General features: G+C 43.7%; 2 protein-coding genes across 60 annotated transcripts in view; one reads left to right on the top strand and one right to left on the bottom strand.

Moving 5' to 3' along the window:
- The window catches only part of PTPRT (protein tyrosine phosphatase receptor type T), a 1,037,422-nt gene extending 1,023,157 nt beyond the window's left edge, over positions 1-14,265 (top strand). For 10 of the 13 annotated variants that reach the window (XM_077873206.1, XM_077873200.1, XM_077873204.1 and 7 more), the window contains one exon: positions 804-8,886. In XM_077873206.1, the coding sequence (XP_077729332.1) occupies positions 804-857 (54 nt within the window). In that variant the 3' untranslated portion in view covers positions 858-8,886. Of the gene's footprint in view, positions 1-803; positions 8,887-14,124 lie in introns of those variants that run through there. The other 3 variants (XM_077873195.1, XM_077873196.1, XM_077873193.1) reach the window with 1 other exon arrangement.
- LOC144298368 (uncharacterized) overlaps positions 1-21,286 on the bottom strand; it is a 234,434-nt gene that overhangs the window by 21,321 nt on the left and 191,827 nt on the right. For 29 of the 47 annotated variants that reach the window (XR_013365357.1, XR_013365359.1, XR_013365362.1 and 26 more), the window contains 2 exons: positions 17,174-17,257; positions 12,493-12,579 (listed from right to left, as the gene is read on the bottom strand). The exons of 3 other annotated variants lie outside the window; for them this stretch is intronic. Coding sequence is in view for 2 of the 44 variants with exons in the window: in XM_077873207.1 (XP_077729333.1) it covers positions 9,715-9,816; positions 12,493-12,579 (189 nt within the window). In the remaining 42 variants the exon portion in view is untranslated. Of the gene's footprint in view, positions 1-9,679; positions 9,817-12,481; positions 12,580-17,173; positions 17,258-21,286 lie in introns of all 47 variants that reach the window. 15 more of the 47 variants (XR_013365335.1, XR_013365352.1, XR_013365333.1 and 12 more) reach the window with 4 other exon arrangements.

Genomic DNA, 21,286 nt, shown 5'->3' with positions numbered 1-21,286 from the left:
AGCTGGGTGCATCCTCAGTCCTGACAGGCCACATCCTTTGCACACGGCTGTCTACTCTGCGCCCCTCCACTCCAACCTCACCAACTTTCTTTTCCTGCAGGGCAGCCCAAATATTAATCCTGACACCACTAATCCTGATACCACTAATTCAGGCTTAGGGGAAGGGATTCTGGATTAGTAGAGTGTGAATTATATTTTCAATTCAGTCCAATCCTATTCTAATTAACTTATGCGACTTGCTACAGTGTAAGCAGGGCTCAGACGCTTTGCAGAAAGGGATGGACAGTAAGTGGGCACACAGAGCCCAGGTCCTCAGGCCGCTGCAATGATGGGAACAGACCACACACAGGGAACTTTGACCTAAGAGTCTTGACTTACTTGAAGCGTGCTCCTACTCAGATTCTCATTCACAGACCAGTGGCGTCAGCATCACCTGGGCCCTTGTTAGAAATGCAGAATCTAAACCCACTCCAGAGTTACTCCATCAGTCTGTATTTTAGAAAGATTCCTGGATGCTCCCTATACACCTTACAGTCTGAGAAGCACCGGAGTCCAGAACAGTGAAAAGGAAGGAGGTGACCCCACCGGCATCTGGGAACACGTGGGTGTATGTAGGCACTGAGCAGAAGCTGGGGGGATGTCCAGGGACAGATAATTACATGGATAATTTTGAGTTGGCTGTTAGTGTGGAGGTAGATAACGTTTCCTCCAAAATCTGTGCCTCTAACCTAAATGCATTTCCCCTTTCCCTTTCATCTCTCTCCTCACCCCCTCTGCTCCCTCTCTGCCTTCCCCCCTCGCAGGAACAGTATAAATTTGTATACGAGGTGGCACTGGAATATTTAAGCTCCTTTTAGCCTGATGGGATGGGGAGCCTGCCGGAGCCCAGCGGCTGCTGCAGCTACGTGCCCCCCTCCCCTTTCTGTGAATGGTGACTGGGCTCAAGGGCTTAAAGCTGGCACCCTGCCCAACTCCAAGGAGAAGCCTGGAGGGTCCCGTGTTCTGTGGTAGGCTCTGCACCTTCCAAGTGCTCTCCTGGAGCTGTGGGAGGTGCTGCTCTGAAAGGCCCAGGCCTCCCTTCCACACCCAACCAAGCGGCGGCCACAGGCCTGTGCAGAAGTGCTCCTGTGGCAAGGCCCTGGATTTTTCGGTTCCCAGACCTCCTGCTTTTGCTCTTCTCAAGTTTGCGAATCTCCTGGCAAGCCCCCTGTGTGAGTGTTGGGGAGTGACAGCCTCAGCAGCACCTCCCTGCCCTACTTGTCCTTGGGAGTGGAAGGGATGTGTGCTCTCCCCTTCTGTGTCGTGGAAATGATTAGGGCTCTTGGAGGGAGGGGGGTCCCTGCTCTGCTAGCCCCCTGCAGTCTCCTTCAGGGTTCTCTGGCACTGGACACCTGTCGCTCTGGATCAGCGTGACCGCGGGATGCTCCTGAGACCACAGCAGAGGCCCCCACTCACACACCTAACCCGCATGGGGCTTGGCCCGATACCGTTCTGTACCCCTCCCCTAGCCTAGGCCTTGACCTGTCACTCACTGGCCAGCCCACTGTGTCCACAGCCTTTGAGAAAGGTTCTCTTTGCTTTTTGTAATTGGTGGGAAGGGGGAGCATGGAACTCTGCTGCTCTTCCTTGTCTTTGTGAAAAGGAACCATCTCTCTGGGGCAGGGCTCTGGCCAACCCTCTGTCTCTTGGGGGGTGGATAAGATTTGATTATTTTCCAAAATGTGTATGAAAAGAAACTGTTTTGGAGGTGTAAAATCTTAGTCTGTTATGTCAAAATAAAAGGGGGAGGGAAGTTTGAATGTGTAATATAAGACAAATCTTTCAGGCCTGTAATCTTTCCTGGCAATGTCCTTAAAAGATCCCACCCTGCAACAGCACTGCCATTGAGTAGGGAGACAGGCTAACCTGAAAATAGTCCCTTCAGTTTCCGGGGCTGATAAAATACCAGCTTTGTGCATCATCATGGATCTCCAAATTTGAACTCCCTCCTAGAGAAACCCCTAGCTGCCATCATGAGAAAGGTCAAGGTGGACCTAGTTATGCTTTGGTTTAAAATAAGCCAAGGATCTCTAGGGTCTTGTCCAAAGTGTGGGTGAGTCAGTGACAGGGAACCAGTATTTGCTCAGCACCTACTGTATGCCAGGCTTGGCACATTCCATATGACATCTCACGCAGTCCTAGAACCCCCATGAGAGAACTACTAATCCGTCATCATCTCTACAATTGGGGAAACTGAGGCATCTTCCTCAGTGATGAAATTCTGGGTTCTGACCAGGCAGACATTGGTGATAAGACTTGATCACACCATTTTCTTCATCTTTCTCAGCAAAGCAGTTATTTTATGGAGGGTAAAATAAGGCCAGAAACTTCTAAGCAGAGAACTCCACAATGGATATCTAATTCTTTCTTTCTGATGTGAGTTCTTACGTGAAGCCCAGAATTTCAGATATATCTTCAGAACTCATTCCCGGCTCCCCAGGAAAGCTAGTCCCATCTAATTTCTTAGCCCATGAAAACAGGTGCGTGTTCCCTCAGGCTATGAGATCTTCCAGCCAGGGACACACTCTCTACCTTGGTCTCCATTGGGTGCTCAAGCACAGTTTCTGGCAAACTCAGGGTGGCCTGGGATCTAGAAAGCTCCACTTGGAAGCTGTCTAGCCCCAGACAGGGGATGAGGAGTAGAGAATTCAATAAGCCACAGGTTTTTGCACCCAAGAGCTCACTGTATACTGGAGAAATTGAACCCCAGTGCAGAGGTGGTGAAGCATAGGAGTATTATATGAACCTGGGAGCAAGACTCTGCCTGCCTAGGGCTTCCTAGAGAAGATGGCATCCATTCCAGCTTGGTCTCAACAGGTAGAAAAAGGGAAGAAAGGCAATCAGTCCAAGGGATCTGGATATGCCATGACGAAGAGGTATGAAAACTCCTTGGGATGGGGGCACATCTGGGGAGCAGGGGAAGGCAGGTGGTATGGTGGGAAGTGAACACAGCTGGAGCATAGCACTGTAGGAGGGGTGGCAGGGGATGAGCTGGGGCACGGAGGAGAGAGCTCACTTAGAGTATAGACTACCCCTGAGGGCAACAGGGAAGCCAGCAGAGCTACTGAGTGATATGCTCGGCTCCGTTAGAGAAGACTCCCTCTGGGGCCAGTAGGGCTGCCTCTTTTCCTTTCATCAGACACTGTGAAAACATTCCCTTCAGTGTGTGCGTTTTAATATCACATCTGTCTGTCTGTCTGCTCATTATTTTGTTGCGAGAACAAAATATGCAGTGGATCATGAGACTCAGCTTCTGTGAGAAACTCAGGATCTCTGCTCAACCATGGAGCAGGGTGACGAATTCAGGCCTCCAGACCCATGAGGATGGGATATGAAAGGAGCCCACAGAAGCTGTTCCCATTGGCATGGGCTCTGGAGCTGTCTGAAAGTCCAGGGACACCAGACTTGATCACGGAAAGGCTGTCACTTTGGAGGTTCAAAAGGAAGCATCTCAAAGTGAAGGAAAGCGGAGGAGCCCCCCACCGAACTCTCTCTTCTCCTTTGATGGGTCCCTTCCCTAGTGTGCTTGAGCCGGCCCCCTGGCTCCCAGCCACTGCTCCAGCCAGTGCCCACACAGCCTCCCAGGAGCCTATAGCCGAGCAAATCAGCCTGGCATATGCTCTTTTCTCAGATCATGGCTCATCCATGCCGAATGGGGGAGGGGAGCTATCCACACAAATCCTAAGATTTATTCTGCTCCAGGAGGGGTGACGGAGCTAGCAGATAAAAATGACACTGGCTTCTATCGTTTCAAATGGTAGGAATTTAAAATGTGACTTCAGGGAAAAGGGAAATTATAAAAACACAGGCCGTGGTGGGGTAACCAGCCCAACAAGGGCCCCCCATCTTCTCAAAACCCAGCCGCTCTCTAAAGAGGGCAGGACAGTGAACAGGTCTTAGGCCAGTTAACAAGGGATGAAACTAAGGCTTGTGATGGGGATATCTCCCCCTAAGATGGGGCACTGGTGTCCTGGAACTTGGACTTGATCCAGTCCCTGGGAAATAAGAGCAAACACCCTCAAACCTATCTTCCCACCCCACTCCACTCAGAGGGTGGGCTACCTTTGATGATGCAGAGGAAAATAGTATCCATGCTCTCTGAGCCTCCACAGCAAGGGCCAGCCTCTTCTCTCTGGGATGCCAAAGAGAGTTGCCCCCCGCTTAGTACAGAGCCTCTGGGTCACCTAGTTACGGGCTCTGCAGAAGATATGAGGAACTAATGAGAAGCCAGGAACTATTACCAACCTGTGTCTATTTGTGGCCTAGCTGGCTTTAGGAAGTAACTTAGCTCTGCCTCCACTGTGCCCTTTCACCCTTTCTGGGCCTCTAGATGACCACAGCACCCTCCTTTCATGGGAACGGAGGGATCAGATTGCTCTTAATGCTTGCCCTCTTCTGTGCGTGTATCCAGAGCAATGGCCTACCCCATGTCAGCCTTCACATGGAACCAGGGGACCCTTTGTTGGGGACTGTAACCTGGGAGCTCACTGAATTCTTCCAACATCTCTAAGAAGTGTTTATGATTGTCACCATTTTACAGATGAGGAAACAGAGGCTCAGAGAGGAGAAATCAGTTCCCCAGTTAGTGACTAGGTGAGCCAGCAATTAAATTTCTTCTGACTCCAAAAACAATATTTTTCCACCACGATGTCTCAGATTTTCTCATGGATCTACCCATAACATCAAAGACTAGAGTGGAACAGATAACCCAGTGGATCTTGTTGTGAAGCCCAAAGCACACAAGCCTAAAATTGCATTAGTCTCTTGATTCACTTTAACAATTCATGCAATACTTCCATTCCACTCTAATGTGCCTGAATTTCTTTAAAGGACTATTTTTTAAATGATGTGCCCTAGTCCTTCAAGTGGCTTTGGTCCCCTCAACCCACTATGACATAATCTAGGGAATCATATCCCAGTCTGAGAATCACAGTGTCTGGCCATACTGTTTCCTCATGAGACCAGGTCCAGACTCAGGTTTAAGACCAGCTCAGCTTCCCCTAGATAGATGCTTTGGTGTGGGGGTTCCATGACCTCACCACTCATGGGTTGATCTCAACTCAAGTTTCTTTCAGCTGGATGCTGGAAGGAACCCATTGGCATATCCTAGGATGATGAGGATATGCTCATCTGCCTTGGTGAAGGCTGAGCCCATATTACCCTAAAGGAAAAGGAGAAGATGTATACAGCCTTTCTGAACAGATTCCTGAATTCTGGGACTTCTAGACTTTGTCTGGGTGAAGTCACATGGTTTCTAATGTGGGCAAATCTAAGGACATGCTTCACATGAGGGGCTAGGGTCTGGAAGGCTTCTCACTTTACTTTAATCATACATACATACATACATAATGGGTTCCTGCAACATGCCAGGGCCCTGGAAGGGGTGCTGCCAGGAAGCACAGATTATTATGGCACAGTTCATCCCTTGGTGAGGCATGCAGTTGGTTGGAAGAGCTTATAGTCTTCAGTTCAAATCACAGCTTGGCCATTCTTAGCTATACAATGTTGGGCCAACCAATTAATGGCAAAAGATGTGAAAAAAGGAGCCTCGGCCACGTAGAAGGCACAGATTTGGAGAACTTTGAGTAAGAAAACAGCAAGGCAAGGTCAAGAAGTTGGAACCCAAAAGAAATATTCAAGGATGCACATGGAATATAGGGCAAAGTGGTCACTTCTGTGGTCCCCAGGACAGGGGACAGGGAGGGCTGGCCAGGACCACTAGGAGCAAAGATGCCACTTTAGACCAAGTTTCAATGTCTTGGAGAAAAGATGATAATTTTCCCTCTGTCTAATCAAATCCTATTTCTTCATCATCTGTTCCCCATTGCTAAACTAGCTCCTGTTGTATGTTCTCCCTAGGATCCACACTTCCTCAGCTTCAGTATGAATCCCTGTTGTGTGCATACAGTTATCAGTCTAGTTAGGCAGCTGTGGACAGCAGAAGTGAGGCCCAGGGAGGAATAGCGAGGCACTCACCAGGTCATTTCAGCAGGAGTAACTGTCCTACCCAGACCCAGAGATATTGAAGGAGATGATAATTCTCCTACACCTCACTGCCTTAGAACAGAATGAAGAAAACCACCTTCCTTTAGCCTGCACCTAGCCATTCCTGGGCTAGACAGACAGGCCATCAGCACCCCGCTAAGTCAGAAGTGATGCCATGGGAAACATGAACCAGCCCAAGAGGAAGATAAGCAGGATGTTAACAGACTGTGCTGGGCTATATCTGTGTCAACCCCAGCTACAGGACAGATCAGAAGATGAAACTTGAGTCACATAGATGGCCATTTCATCTCAAAGCCCTGACCTGCTTTCCCCACCATCCTACTAGTCAGAGCTCCTTCTCAGCTGATGATGCCAGCTCCAAAGCACAGCCCAATAAAACAGGAAAAAGACAAAGTGAATCCAACTAGAGGAGACCAGGTGAGATACATCATTGTTCCTATATTCCTGTGCAAGGGTTCCAATTTGAAGATTCTCTGTGTATATACAACTGAAAGTGATAAAAATATATGGCATTGGCAGCACCTAGCAAGGATCTGCTTTTGATGTCATATACAGTCTGAGCAGCAGGGAGAGAAGTACATGGCAAAAAGTGGAGGGGACTGCTAAACTCATGTCCTCTGACATATATTTCAGAGTTACAGATATGACCCTCAGAAGCACAGCAGAGAGGTCTAAGCCATATTCATGAACAGGAGAAGACTTTCTACTGGTTTATGGCTAACTAGAGGTAGACTTTTACATACCACTGGCTGTGCAACTGTCTTAGAGACCAAGTCCATCTCTTGCATGCCTCCTGCCCACCCTCAGAAAAGATGGGAAAGGTCATCAGAGTGGCCATATTCACTTCCACATTCACTCATAAATTTTAGGTCCCCAAGAGGTAGAGTCAGCACCTACAGTGGTAAGACCCCACACCCAGCATCCTAGCTGAGAGCTTGGGGATGAACCATTGGGGCTGATATAAGGGATGTGAGAAAACTCAGGATGAGTCTATAAGAAAGACCCTTTGGGGCTGGATCACCAAGGAACAACCTTCAGAGCTGCTCTAAGTGATGGGATTTAGACTCTGACCCTTGATTGGAATGTTCAGAAAATAAGGGTCCAGGGGCAGTAGAGCATTGGGCAGGAAGGTACTGATATGAAATCCTGGAGCTCAGGGTAATTCATATAATTCATGGTTCCTTGGTGAGTGGAATTCTTAGATTTAGGGGAGGAAGGGGAATGTGAAATAACCTGCCAATGGTGCACTAATGAGTCCCCGTAAGCATACTTCAGTGCTCTTGGGCTTGTGAATACAAATCCATAGACCTCCTATAGGATGATCTGACAAGCTCTCAGTGCTCACCATACCCCTATCCCTCCCATGGAAGATCAGTGATGGAAGATATTCCTTGGATCAAAGCCCCAGAGCAGTCTGGAGGCTCAGAGGGCCAAGCAGTATCCTCCCAGGTCGAATCAGACTTCCAAAGGATCAGATATAATGTTAGTGCCCATGTGCCTATATATCATTGGACAAAATTCAAGCATGGTTTGCTAGTCCCAGGTCACTACTTTGAGTGGAACTAGGATCAATGCATGAAGTTTGATGATTTTAAGGAAGAACTGGCTGTGTGCCAGAGAGTATGAGCTGCCCATCTCAGCAGTGGTCCAACAGAGGCCAGACTTTAAAGCGAAGAAAGAGCATTGAGGAGATGACCTTTCACTCCCTTCCACCCTAGATGGGTGATATGTTATGGAGCTTGGACTGTATTTGAACCCCTTTATTCCTACAAAGCACAAAGCCAAGGCTGTGCTTGGTTTGTGCCGGTTGAAGTCCCCTACTCTCCTGCCCAAGTCTTCCCACCATGCAGGCCGAGATGCTGCTCTGGCCCCATATTCAGGACTTATCCTGGCTGGTTATCACAAGAAAGTCCAGAAAGAACAGTTGCTTTGCCATAGACCCAATGCCTACCAAGATCTGTGATGAGACCAACCATAGTTCAGGCCCACTGGCCAACAAGGCCATCAGTGACAGCCAGAACTAGCAAAGGTCCAAGCAGGACCCAGAGCAGGGCTTTGCTTTGCACACACATTATCTCCAGAGGCTACTTCTACCCCCCTTCCTACTTGAGGCCTGTTGAAGCAGACTGCAAAAGCAAAAGCACAGTGACTCAGTCGGCACATAATTATAGTCATCCCCAGGGCATCCGTGTCATTGCCAGGTGGATCCTGGTCTAGCCCAGGTTAATTTACGCTAACCCATTTTGGCAGTCAGACTCAAAAGCACTTTTCTACCTTCTGTTTTCACCCTACATCAACTGGCCAACAAAAGGCAAAGAAAGAGTCAGGGCTTCTACCCTTGTCTTGGCTCCCAGACACCATCATCGCCCCCTAAGGGCCATCATGGGGTTCCCACTCGACTCTAGGAAGACTGACATCATCACATCCACTGGGCATATGATATTGCATGAGACCAAAGTCTCCACACTGTTTGCAGCCTTCTCCGTGAATCCCAATGGCCTGCACTTGTACAGTTTGGGTGTTTGATAGATAAAGCACGTATGAGAAGAGAAAACAAAATAAATCAACTTTTCCAAAAGCCAGCACTGTGCTGTCAATGTTCTTTTTTTTTTTTTTTTTTTCCTTTCCAATTCTAGCTTAAAAAAAGCAGAAGGTAAATAATGTCAGGTCAATGAATATCAGATATATTTTTTGACTGTACATTACAGTGAAGTGTAATCTTTTTACACCTGCAAGTCCATCTTATTTATTCTTGTAAATGTTCCCTGACAATGTTTGTAATATGGCTGTGTTGAAAATCTATACAATAAAGCTGTGACCCTGAGATTCATGTTTTCCTAAGATATTCGCACTGGTGTCTTCCTGGGATTGGGTGAGGGTGAGGGGAAGACAGGAGGAGGGGAAGGAAGAGGAGAAAAACCTAGGGTTTCTTTATGTTCATTTAATCCTCATGTCTACAATGTAGGAAATGTGTATTATCCCCTCTTTGCAGATGAGAAAGTTGGAAGTTCATAAATGTTAAGAGTTTTCCCATGAATATACATAAAAAAAAGGTTGACTCTAAAACAGTTTTCCCCCAAGTATGGTCCACAAATTCACTCAGGAAGTTTACTAACAGGCAAATTTCTAAGCCCCTACAGAGTCACAGTTTCAAGATCTGCATATTAACAAACTACCTGGATATAGAAGTTAACTACTGGTGCATAATATACCTCCCGAAAATGCAGCGACTTGAAGCAACAATCATTTGTGGTGGTCAGCTGGTGTCTGACTACTCTGGGCCAGGCTTGCCTAGGACACCTTGGCTAGGGAAGCTCTGCTCCATGTAGCTCATATCCTCCCCCTGGCAACAGCGAGCTAGCCTAGGCATACTCTTCTCACGATGATAGCAGGAAGACAACAAAAAAATTCCAATCATGTGAAGTTGCTTTGAGACCTGTCTGAAACATCCCATTAGATAAAGCTGGTGCTGTGGCATCAAGGGACATGGAAATATACTCTACCTTTGACAAAGAATCTGTTTTTCAATGTTCCAATAAATGCTGGCATTAGGTATCACACCAGTGGTGCCAGATGTAGACTTGAACCCTCTCATCTCAGAGTATTGGTCCCTAGAACACCTACATCAGCTCACCTGAGAAACTTCTAAACATGCAGAGTCTGATTCAGTCAGTCCAGGATGGGTCTCAGGAATCTGCATGCTTTAACAAGGGCCCCAGGTGATTGTAACACAATGCTGAAGTTGGGCGAGCACTGTTCTAAATGCTGTTGCTGTTAGAGAGGGCCCAAGCACACAAGGAGACAAATCAGTTCCCAAACTGGTGTATGAGGCTACCAGTCTCTGAGTTGGATGCAAAGCTCTCTCCAGGTAAGCAGAAGAAATGGCTAGAACTAATTCTTGCGAGTCGACTGGTTCCTAAGCTTTTTGTGTGTATCCAGCTACAAGCATGAGCCATGGGGCCAGAGCCAGGGTTCACTTATTGTAATTCAGCCTTTGGACCCCTGGGAGTGTTCTTCAACCTGAGGGATCAACATGTGGTACCCATCAGACCCCACTCCCACCCCCACAAGCCACAGAGCCTAGAGAACATGTGCTTCTCAGCTTGAGTCCTAAGTGGGGAACATGATAGCCAGCCAGCTAGTAATCCTTGTCCCTTGGTCCCTTGTCATGTTACTCTCACTTATTCTTCCTGCATTATTTATTCTTTTGCCACAAATGTAATAGTTGACATTGGAAAAATAAAATGAGAAAGAAGGAAAAATCCCACCTATCTCCTAATAACAAAAGTACTTTGGGGCATATCATTTTCCCCCTTAATGGAAATACCTTTCCAATAGTTATTTATAAAAGTAGCATATGCCCACTTGAAAGAACTCAATACAAAATTGTTCGAGACATAAGGTAAAACTCACCACTTCTCCAAGGTGCTTATTAATATTTTATGCCATTCCAGACCTTTCTAGGGATATATAAATACATATACATATATATATATATACATACACACACACACACACACACACACACATATATATATATACACACACACATGCTGATAGGCTTCTTTCCACCTAACATTATGTTGTGGACATGCTTATGCATGCTTAACACCATTTCCATGGATATCTGCTTAAATAGCTGTTACCTTTCTTGACACCCTCCAGTACTCCTACAACCTGAAGGTAATCTGATTTGAGTATGTCAAGACTCAGGTGGACTCATAATGACGTCTTTGAGTTGTCATTAACAGTGAGGGACACAGACCCCTGTGTGTGCCAACCTGGAGACTGGCCATGGTGACACAATCCTTTTTACATAGCTACTAGCTGCCCAGGTGACTTCTGGCTTGGCCCTCCTTTCTGGCTGGACCAGGAGTGTGGTTCTACATCAAACCTCAAAGCACCTTGGTCAGGCTCTGATGGGTAGCTCTAGTTTGGCTTAAGATCTTCCTCTAACCCAGGTATTCAAGCTGGACTCCAGGGGGCCTAAAAGCCCTCAGACCCTTAAGAACATGGCACAATGTCACTGACATGCCATGCAAGAGGCAAGAAGGAAGATTTGATTTTCTCTGGAAAGTCTGGGATAGTAAGGAGAAAGGGATCAGGAGAAGTGCAGAAGCAGCTGGTGAGATAGGGAAAGGAAGCTGTTCTTGGTTAATTTTAGGAAATTCTTGGGATCCCTGGGTGGCGCAGCGGTTTGGCGCCTGCCTTTGGCCCAGGGCGTGATCCTGGAGACCCGGGATCGAGTCCCATGTCGGGCTCCCAGTGCATGGAGCCTGCTTCTCCCTCTGCCTGTGTCTTTGCCTCTCTCTCTCTCTCTCTCTCTCTCTCTGTGTGTGTGACTATCCTAAATAAAAATTTTAAAAAAATTTTTAGGAAATTCTTGACCATTAGGAAATGCAATTAGACTCCACAAGGGCTCGGCATAAGTAACTTTCTCTTGAAACCTAGCAAAGGGACTGAACCTGAAATCTCCATTAGCATGCAGTAGAGATCCAGCACCTACAGAGAGATGACACCCACACACTGATCACTGGAGACAGAAGCATGGCAATAAACCCATGGAAATTGTAAGAAACTGAGGAGGATGTCAGTTTCCACAGTCCATGGATTAGGCATTGGAACAAAGTTAAACTAATTATTCAAGGACATCCAGAGTGCATGAAAGGAAAGAGAAACATATGGAGAAAAATAGATGCATAGACAGGGAAAATAAATGGAATGTACAAATGAATGACTGTATCAGTATATTAACAGCAATTATCTCTCATCATAGAGAACATGAGTAATTTTTGTCCTTTACATGTTCTATATTTTCTAAATTTTATATATTATTCTTACAACTTAAAAAACCCAATTATATAAAAATATGGGGAGAGCAGAACATAGGAAAATGAAAGCAGGATAGACAAGATGATACCAGGAATGGGATCATACTCAAAAGACTTGCCATACATCAAAAACTTGGCACTGCCCAACCACCCAAGGAGGAGGACACAGTCGATTAACTTAATGTCCAAAAGGGAAAAATAAACCAGTTGCTCAGCATAAATAAAAGTATTCCTGCAACAGAGGCCAGAAGTAATTTTTTTCCATGAGTCCCCTTAATAAAAAGAAGGGCTTCAACAACATCCTTAACAGAATGCAACATTTCACTATCTGAAGGCTGATAGTCTCTTGCCATGGAACAAGTTGGTAAAAGCTCTTTACTGGAGGACCAAATTGAAGGGGCCCAACTACAAAGTTCTCTGCAAGTCAACCTGAGCCAGGTATAGGTATTAACATCTCCTTTTGAGTGATGGGGACCGTAACACCTATATGTGCCCAGATAGAAGGGTTCATCCCTCTGTGGGGTGAGATGGGGCGGGGCAGGGCCAAAAAACCATGCTCATCTCAGGCTCTGACCATGGCTGACTCCATCTGATCCTACAAATACCTCTAAAATACCTGTACATTCATAAAAGCTGGAAACTTAGTTGCCAAGCCGCTGAGTGAATCTGGGAGGAGTTTCCTCTGATGATGAGACACAAGGAGCTGAAATGAGAATCATAATCAGTGGTTGGTGCTGAATCATGGTTTGCTACCTACACCATGTGAAAGAGCCTCAAAGAAGATAGAGCAGTTCATCCCTCCAGATGGTCTGCACTCACTCAGAAAATTGGCCAATCGTCCATTTCTATCTCCTGGGAGATTAAATGACATTAATAAAAACCTCTGTGGGAGGGGGAATGGCAGGGAGAAACTTGCAGAAATGCATGCTGAGGATTTGTGCTTTCATGCCCCCAATCTGTTCAGAGCTGCCCAGAGGGAGGCTGGGAGAGGAGAGCGTGCTCTCATCTGAATATGCAGGAGACTGGGTAGAGCAGATGCCTACTGTATCACTTCAAATATCCTCAACATCACCTCTGATCTCCTCCATGGCTGTTGTGAGCAAGCAGCCTTCTGCAGATGCCGCGCAGGGGCAGCCACGGTGCCTCCCCTCAGCCCTGCTCTTTACCTTTTGCTTCTGCCCCACAGCTTCTGATGTCATGCTCTAGGATGCCCACAGGAACCCACTTAGCAGTCATGTGTGTGCCACCCAAAAATGTGGGGGAGTTAACCATCCCTCCAACCCGTCATCACCATGGGGCAAACTTTGACCAATAGGAGACTGGAGCCTGTCAACAAATGCTTTCTCCTTTGTTGCCTCTGAAGGCAGTTCTGAACTGTATTTCATGTAACTTTTCAAATGGTTCTAGAACAAGCAAACAGACCCTTGTAGGAGTAGCCAACTCTATAATACAACCTTGTTATTGCCTCTCCTTCCCTCCTTCTCTGATTTATGTCTCCTACTCTCATTGCTTTTTGGAACCATATCCCCAAATAAAACATTATCTTAGGCTTGGCTTTGAGGAGGGTACTAACTGGGAAATTGGGCTAAGCTATGCACAGTACCCCCACCCTCCAGCTGCTAATATGAAATGGGACCCTGCCAACCCACATAGAAGGCTTCCAGCTGTCCTATTAAGCTTTTGATCCAGAGACAAAAATGGACTTGGTGTGAAGTGATTCATATGGGAGAATTTATAGTCATGTCCTAGGCTCATCCTATATGTCATGGTAATTTGCTACTGAGATTTGGGAACAGGAGTCCTGCCTTCCCATATTTTTGCTGAAAATAGTAAGCCTGCCCAATAGACAGTAAGAAGGACCATAAGTCGCGCCAAGGAAACCCTACTGTGAGCACTAGCATAATGGAGTGGTTAGCCAATGGGGCGGGGGAATATCTGCCCACAGAACAAGGAACTTGCACCAATACCTCCTCCCAGCCTGCCCCTGACAGGACAGGACATGTAGGTAGCTAGCTCCTAATGGAGGAAATTGTGCCAGGAAAAGGTGAAAAGGAGAAGGGAGTGTCCAGTCAACACTAAACACAGGTACAAGCCTCTTCAGGGCTGATGAAGCTCCTATACTGAGAGCCCCAGCTCTGGCTAAGCCCCCTGCCCTCACAATCTGTCAGATTCTCAGCTGGCAGAGAAAAATAACCATATCTCACCTCCTTCCCCTTCCCTCTTCTTCCCCCACCGTGTTTTCTGGCAGCTCCCGACTCTGAGCAAGCTCAGAACTCCACTTATAAGGATGAATAAACAGGAAAACATCACCAGACACATGAAAAGATGCAAGAGTTCAAAGCCACGGTTCACTTTGAGAAATCAGAGAAAGTGACTGTCCATGAAATCAAGGTTCTTGCCAGGGATAGGAAGACATTGTACAATGAATACAAATGCAGAAAAACACTAGATTTCATAACTGAGTCCAAGAAATTTTTTATTGTTGCATCCAACAAAACAAATTGCTGACAATGGTCACCAAAATAAAACACAAATATTCAAAATTTGGAAATTTAGGGAATAGAAAAGGGATATTATAGTGAAAAGGGAAATTATACACTACAAAAGGATATTATGAACAACTGTGGAGACTAATTTTAAAATCTTGATCAAGTGGATCATTTTGGAAAAGTATGAATGTTACCAAAATTGGCTCAAGAAATAGAAATGCTGAGTAGATCAGTTATCAGAAAAAAAAAATGTTTACACTGTTAATTTTTCCCTAAAAGATACAAGAACAAATAGTTTTATGAGTGCACTTGTTCAAGCTTTCGAACAAAACTGTAATTCTTGTGCCGTATGTACTATTCTAGAACAATGCAAATGAAGGAAAGCCTCCCAACTTATATTATGAATATTATGAAGCTAAAATGGCATAGCTACCAAATCTGAAAAAGTACACATACACACACACCCCTAAAACTTTTAGACCAGTCACATGTATAAATGCAAAGATTTTTACCAAATTTTATAGTTAGCTGCTTTTTAAAAATAATACGCCACGCCCAAGTAGCCTGTGTGCCAGGAATCCAAGAATAATTCAGTATTAGGAAGTCTATAGATTGAAAAAGACAGGCATATAATCATCTTAATAAATACTGAAAAAAACATTTGTCAAAATTTAGTATCAGTTTCTGATCAAATATGAAAGTCTCAGTAAGCTAGTAATTATAAGACAGTTTTTTAGCACAGGAAGATAAAATAATGAGTGGTTGGCATTACTAGAATTTACCTATATCTACTTCTCCTTACCATCCAGACATAAAGGAAGATTACACCTTCTTACTCTCCTTGAAATTAGTGGGGTTGTGTGACAAATCCTGGCCAATCAGCTTGAGCAGAATTGATATGTATCAATTCTATGCCAAAGTATCTAATTGTTGGTAATAGACTCTACAGCATTTTCTTCCCTACCTCATCAGTCAAGGAGGTCCAATGATCCAGATGATGCAGCTATAAGAGCAAGGAGCCCCCATCAGCCCAGATCACTAAATCACAAGGAGGACAGTTGCTTCTGGGGGTTACTTGGACTTGGAGAGATTTGTGGTACTTAGCAAGCGAGTGTCTGGAGTTCTATATGACTATAAAATGCCTAATAGTCAATGTATTCAATAATAGAAAAAAAGGTAAGTATATTTCTATTAAATCATAAATGCCTACATCATTGCTATTATCTAATTTTTTGGCTGATGTCAATGCAGCGAATGCAATTAGGCAAGCAAAAAGAGAGATTACTACTAAGGTTACCATTACTGTACAAAAAATTCACCCAAAACAACCATTTTTATTTTGTTTATGATTCCCAGGTCAGGGATTCAGGGAGGGGTCACCTGGTCAGTTCTTGTTTAGGATTTCTCCTATCAGTACAATCAGATGTCGGTTAGGGTTATAGTCATCTTAAGCCTTCACTGGGTGGGATGTTCCAGATGGCTCATACACATGGCTACTGTTGATACTGGCTGTTGGCTAGGAGATCAGTTGGGCTATCAACTAACATGTCTACATGGGCCTCTACAGCATGGTAGTCTCAGGGCCATCAGACTCATGGTCTAGCCCCTGACTTCACCCAGAGGAATATCCCACGATTTCTGGTGGAAACTAAGTGACCTTTTCTGTCCTGACCTTCAAAGTTATACCACATCACTTATGTTAGATTCTACTGGTTGTAAGGGATTCACTGAGATCAATCCTTATTCAAAGGAAGAGGACATCATCCTCATTATAAAAGGAGTATCAAATAATTTGCATACATGTTTTTAAATTGCCACAATTACTTTGTAAATGAAGGCTCAAAATTATCGTAACCAGTAGTATATGCCTAGTAACCCCAAACTTAATAATAAAAATATTTATCAGAGGTACAGTTACAGAATAAGTATGCAGAACAAATGGTTTCCCTATTCATAGTTGCAGAATAGTAATGAATTAATTCACTGATATATCATAAATTATATGTTAGGAAACATAATGAGAAAGAAATATGGTAATCACAATAGTAGCACAAAGTATTAGAAACCAAGGAATCAACTAAAAATGTGGAGGACTCACATAAAGAACACTAAAGAATCCTTCTCAAGACCTTTAAGAAGACAATAATAAATGAAGAGATATACAGAGGGAAAGAATAATTATAGTTAAAATGCCAATTCTAGCAAAATTAAAAGAATAAATTTAATTCAATTTCAGTCAAAATCCAAATGAGTCTTTTAGTAGGTAGGTAACATGAAAAAATTAATATTAAAGCTTATCTGAAAAAAATTAGCACACAAGAATAACCAATTTAAATGAGCTGCAGTAATTAAAACTATGTATTATGAGTAGAAGAATACATCTAATCAATTCCTTGGGACTTCTTGTCACACAAGATATTAGGAAGACAAATTTCATATCTGTTAAGATACAATTTGAATAAAAGTGGTTTGATATTATCAAGTACCATTGATCAAAGGCAAGAGCAAATGAGAGGGAAAACCTCTCTGACAAAACACCAAAGCAGAGTGTTTGTTGTCTTTTGGGTTTAGTTCAATTCAATGCATATTATTGTATTTAGGACATCCATTTATGTGAATGTCGAAGACCTAAGTGTTCACATTATTCCTTTGCTTAATTTTTAATTACACAAATAACACACAAAGCCATTCTCCTGGTAAAATAATCAGAACCTTACCAATGAAGTTAGGCCCTCCTTGGCCACCAGCCCCAATCCCCAGCCCCCAATGCGCTCGCCCCCAGTAGAAAAGGAAAAGCTTTTGATCCACCTTAGTAACTTTGGTGCAATGTCTCCAGGCAACGATAAGGGCAAATGGGCTTCAAGGCAGGACTCCAAGTTGAGAACATCTCACCTGAAAATAGAAGTAAGCAGAAAGGGACCAACTTTAATATATTGACTCCTGGGCTGGAATGATAGGCAAAGTTTCCCCCAGGGTTTATGCCATGTTCCGCAATTCAGCTCCAGCAGGTTGTGTGCAAAATAAGTAGTTGTGTGAGAAATTTTCCTTGGAGGTGAATACATCTGTCTTTTTTAAGATTGGCCTTGGAGAGCAATCAGCCATCACTAATGGCTCCAAGTAGGGCCCCAAGGGACACCCAGATAACTCTGGCATCCAGTTCCCCAGAGATAATGAATTCTGCCCTGAGGTTACGGAATAAGTGCAAGCTAAAAGATCCTCAGAGAGGCACCATATGTCCAAACAGACTGTGGGTGCCTTTGGAGGGGAAATGAGCTAAGGCAATTCATGTCCTGCTTGTCAGAACCAAAAAGATAGAAAGTCCTGGTCACTAGAGCCAAAAAGAGCCATATGATATATACAGAAAGGAAAATGTTGGCCAATTTTCTCTTATCTATGCCACTGGAGAAATACAATATCTGAAACCATGAATATGACCAAATAAATATTATAAAATCTAGACCTTTTGAAAAAAATTAATATTAAAATCTTTTAAATCCAAAACACCTGGATTTATGCCTTTATAATCCCAACCAAATAAGTCCAGAAGAAATGCCCTGTATCTGAGGAGTATACTCCAGATTGCTCACTGCATCTGAAGAAGCAGGCCTTGTTACTTATTAAAGTCTTAAATCCCCAAGAAGCACTTCATCTAGACTTTTACAAGCCCAGCTAATTGGTCCAAAGTCATACAATGTTTACCAGTTTCTGAAGCAAATAAAGAGGTTGTAGATTTTTACACTGAAGTGAGGATTATTGGAGAATTGGCCAACTAGAAAAAGAATTCCCAGAAATGGTAGTGTAGGCCATAGGCAAAAGGAGGGCCTATGAGTTCACATACTCCATCAAGAAAACACAGAAGAGGAGTGTGCAGGGAAGATGGCAATGGAGTAGGAAGACCCTAGACTTGCTTGATGCCATGAATACAATTAGATAACTATCAAATCATCCCAAAGACTCCAGAAATAGATCTAAAGACCAGCAGAACAAATTCCACAACTAAGGGTAGAGAAGAGGCCACATCAAAGAAGGTAGAAAGCACAGAGATGCAGCTTGGGAGAGAAATGGATCATGGCTGCTGTGGTAGGGAGGGAGCTGCTGTCACAGAAAAGGGTGGGAGACAGATTAGCATACCGGGAAGCTCAGGGACAGAACAAATAAATCCCCATAACAATTGGCTTGGAAAGCAAGAGAGCCTGAATTTTTAAGTTCTTCCAACCAATGGAGCTTAAAGCCTGGAGTTTTAAAGGTCAGGAGGCTTGGCTGGGATAGAGCCCAGAGGCACTGCACTGCTCTTGGAGAAAAGGCAAGCAAATGACCCATAAGACACAACACATGAAGGGAAATCACAACACATGAAAGAAAGAAAGACAAGAAAGGATCAGAGAAAATCTTCAGAAAAAACTACAAAACAAGTAATAAAGTGGCAATAAACACACATCTATCTATGATTACCTAAACTGCAAATGGACAAAATACTCCAATCAAAAGACACAGGGTGACAGAATAAAAAACAAGACCCATCTATATGCCACCTATAAAACACTTATTATAGACCTAAAGACACCTGCAGATTGAAAGTGAATGATTGGAGAAACATCTGTCATGCTAATGGATGTCAAAAGAAAGCAGGAGTAGCAATGATTATATTGGAAAAACTACACTTTATTTTTTTAAGAGTCATTTATTTATTTTAGAGGGAGCACACATTAATGGGGGAGGGGCAGAGGGAGAGAGAGAGAATCTCAAGCAGACTCCATGCTAAGTGCAGAGCCTAACCCAGGGCTTGAGATCATGACCCTGAGATCATGACCTGAGCCAAAGTCAGATGTTTAACCAACTGAGCCATCCAGGCACTCCTGGATAAAACAGACTTTAAAACAAAGACCATAATAAGAGACAAAGGAGGACACATATAATAATAAAGGGGACAATCCAACAAGAAGAGATAACAAATCTAAATATTTATGCACCCAACATGGGAGCACCTAAATAACTTAAAACAGTTCAGAAAAAGACATAGAAGAATTAATTGATAACATTGCAATAATAGCAGGGAACTTTAACATCCCCACTTACCCCATAATCACCCCATAATCAATGGACAGATCATCCAAACACAAACGAACAAGGAAACAGTGGGTTTGAATGACATCCTAGACCAGATGGGTCTAACAGATATATTCAGAACGTTCCATTCTGAAACAGCAGAATATACATTGTTTACAAAGTGTACATGGAACATTCTCCAGAGATCACCTATTCGCCCACAAAACAAGCCTCAACAAATTCAAAATGATCCAAGTCATACTATGCATCTTTTCTGACCACAACACTATGAAACTAAAAATCAACCATAAGTAAAAATCTGGAAAGAGGGATCCCTGGGTGGCGCAGCGGTTTGGCGCCTGCCTTTGGCCCAGGGCACGATCCTGGAGACCCGGGATCGAATCCCACGTCGGGCTCCCGGTGCATGGAGCCTGCTTCTCCCTCTGCCTGTGTCTCTGCCTCTCTCTCTCTCTCTGTGACTATCATAAATAAATAAAAATTAAAAAAAAAATGAAAGTTTAAAAAAAAAAAAAATCTGGAAAGATCACAAACGCATGAGGTTGAATACCATGCTACTAAACAATGAATGGGTCAACCAGTAAATCAAAGAAGAAATCAAAAAGTATATGGAAACAAACAAAAATGAAAACATAATGGTCCCAAAGCTTTGGGATGCAATGAAAGTGGTTCTAAGAGGGAAGCTTATAGCAATATAGGCCTACCTCAAGAAATAAGAAAAATCTCAAATAAACAACCTAACTCACACCTAAAGGAGCTAGAGAAAGAACAGCAAACAAAACCTAAAACCAGCAGAAGGAAGGAAATAATAAAGATTAGAACAAAAATAAATGATACAAAAACTAAAAAACAAAATAAAACAAAATAAAACAAAACAAACAAACAAAAATAGAACCAATGAGATACCATCTCACACCAGTGAGAATGGGGAAAATTAACAAGGCAGGAAACCACAAGTGTTGGAGAGGATGTGGAAAAAGGGGAACCCTCCTGCACTGTTGATGGGAATGTGAACTGGTGCAGCCACTCTGGAAAACTGTGTGGAGGTTCCTCAAAGAGTTAAAAATAGACCTGCCCACTGCTGGGGATTTACCCCAAAGATACAGATGCAATGAAATGCTGGGACACCTGCACCCCGATGTTTCTAGCAGCAATGTCCACAATAGCCAAACTGTGGAAGGAGCCTCGGTGTCCATCGAAAGATGCATGGATAAAGAAGATGTGGTCTATGTATACAATGGAATATTACTCAGCCATTAGAAATGACAAATACCCACCCTTTGCTTCGATGTGGATGGAACTGGAGGGTATTATGCTGAGTGAAATAAGTCAATCGGAGAAGGACAAACATTATATGGTCTCATTCATTTGGGGAATATAAAAAATAGTGAAAGGGAATAAAGGGGAAAGGAGAAAAAAATGAGTGGGAAATATCAGAAAGGGAGAACATGAGAGACTCCTAACTGTGGGAAACGAACTAGGGGTGGTAGAAGGGGAGGTGGGCGGGGGGTGGGGGTGTGGGCGTGACTGGGAGGGGGGCACTTGATTGGATGAGCACTGGGTGTTATTCTATATGTTGGCAAATTGAACACTAATAAAAAATAAATTTATAAAAAAAAAAGAAAGAAAGAAACCAGAAGCTGGTTCTTTGAAAAAAATAAAATTGATAAACCTCTAGCCAGACTAAACAAACAAAAAAAAAGGACTCAAAATAAATCATAAATGAGCAAGGAGAAATAACAACCAACACTACAGAAATACAGTGTTAAGAGAATATAATGAAAAACTATACCCCAACAACATGAACAAATGGATAAATTCCTAGAAACATAGAAACTACCAAAACTGAAACAGGAA

Source organism: Canis aureus, chromosome 26 (genome assembly GCF_053574225.1).
Source record: "Canis aureus isolate CA01 chromosome 26, VMU_Caureus_v.1.0, whole genome shotgun sequence".
Taxonomy (NCBI): domain Eukaryota; kingdom Metazoa; phylum Chordata; class Mammalia; order Carnivora; family Canidae; genus Canis; species Canis aureus.
Note: the sequence above shows the minus strand (reverse complement) of the source record. Positions and strands in the feature narration are given on the sequence as shown.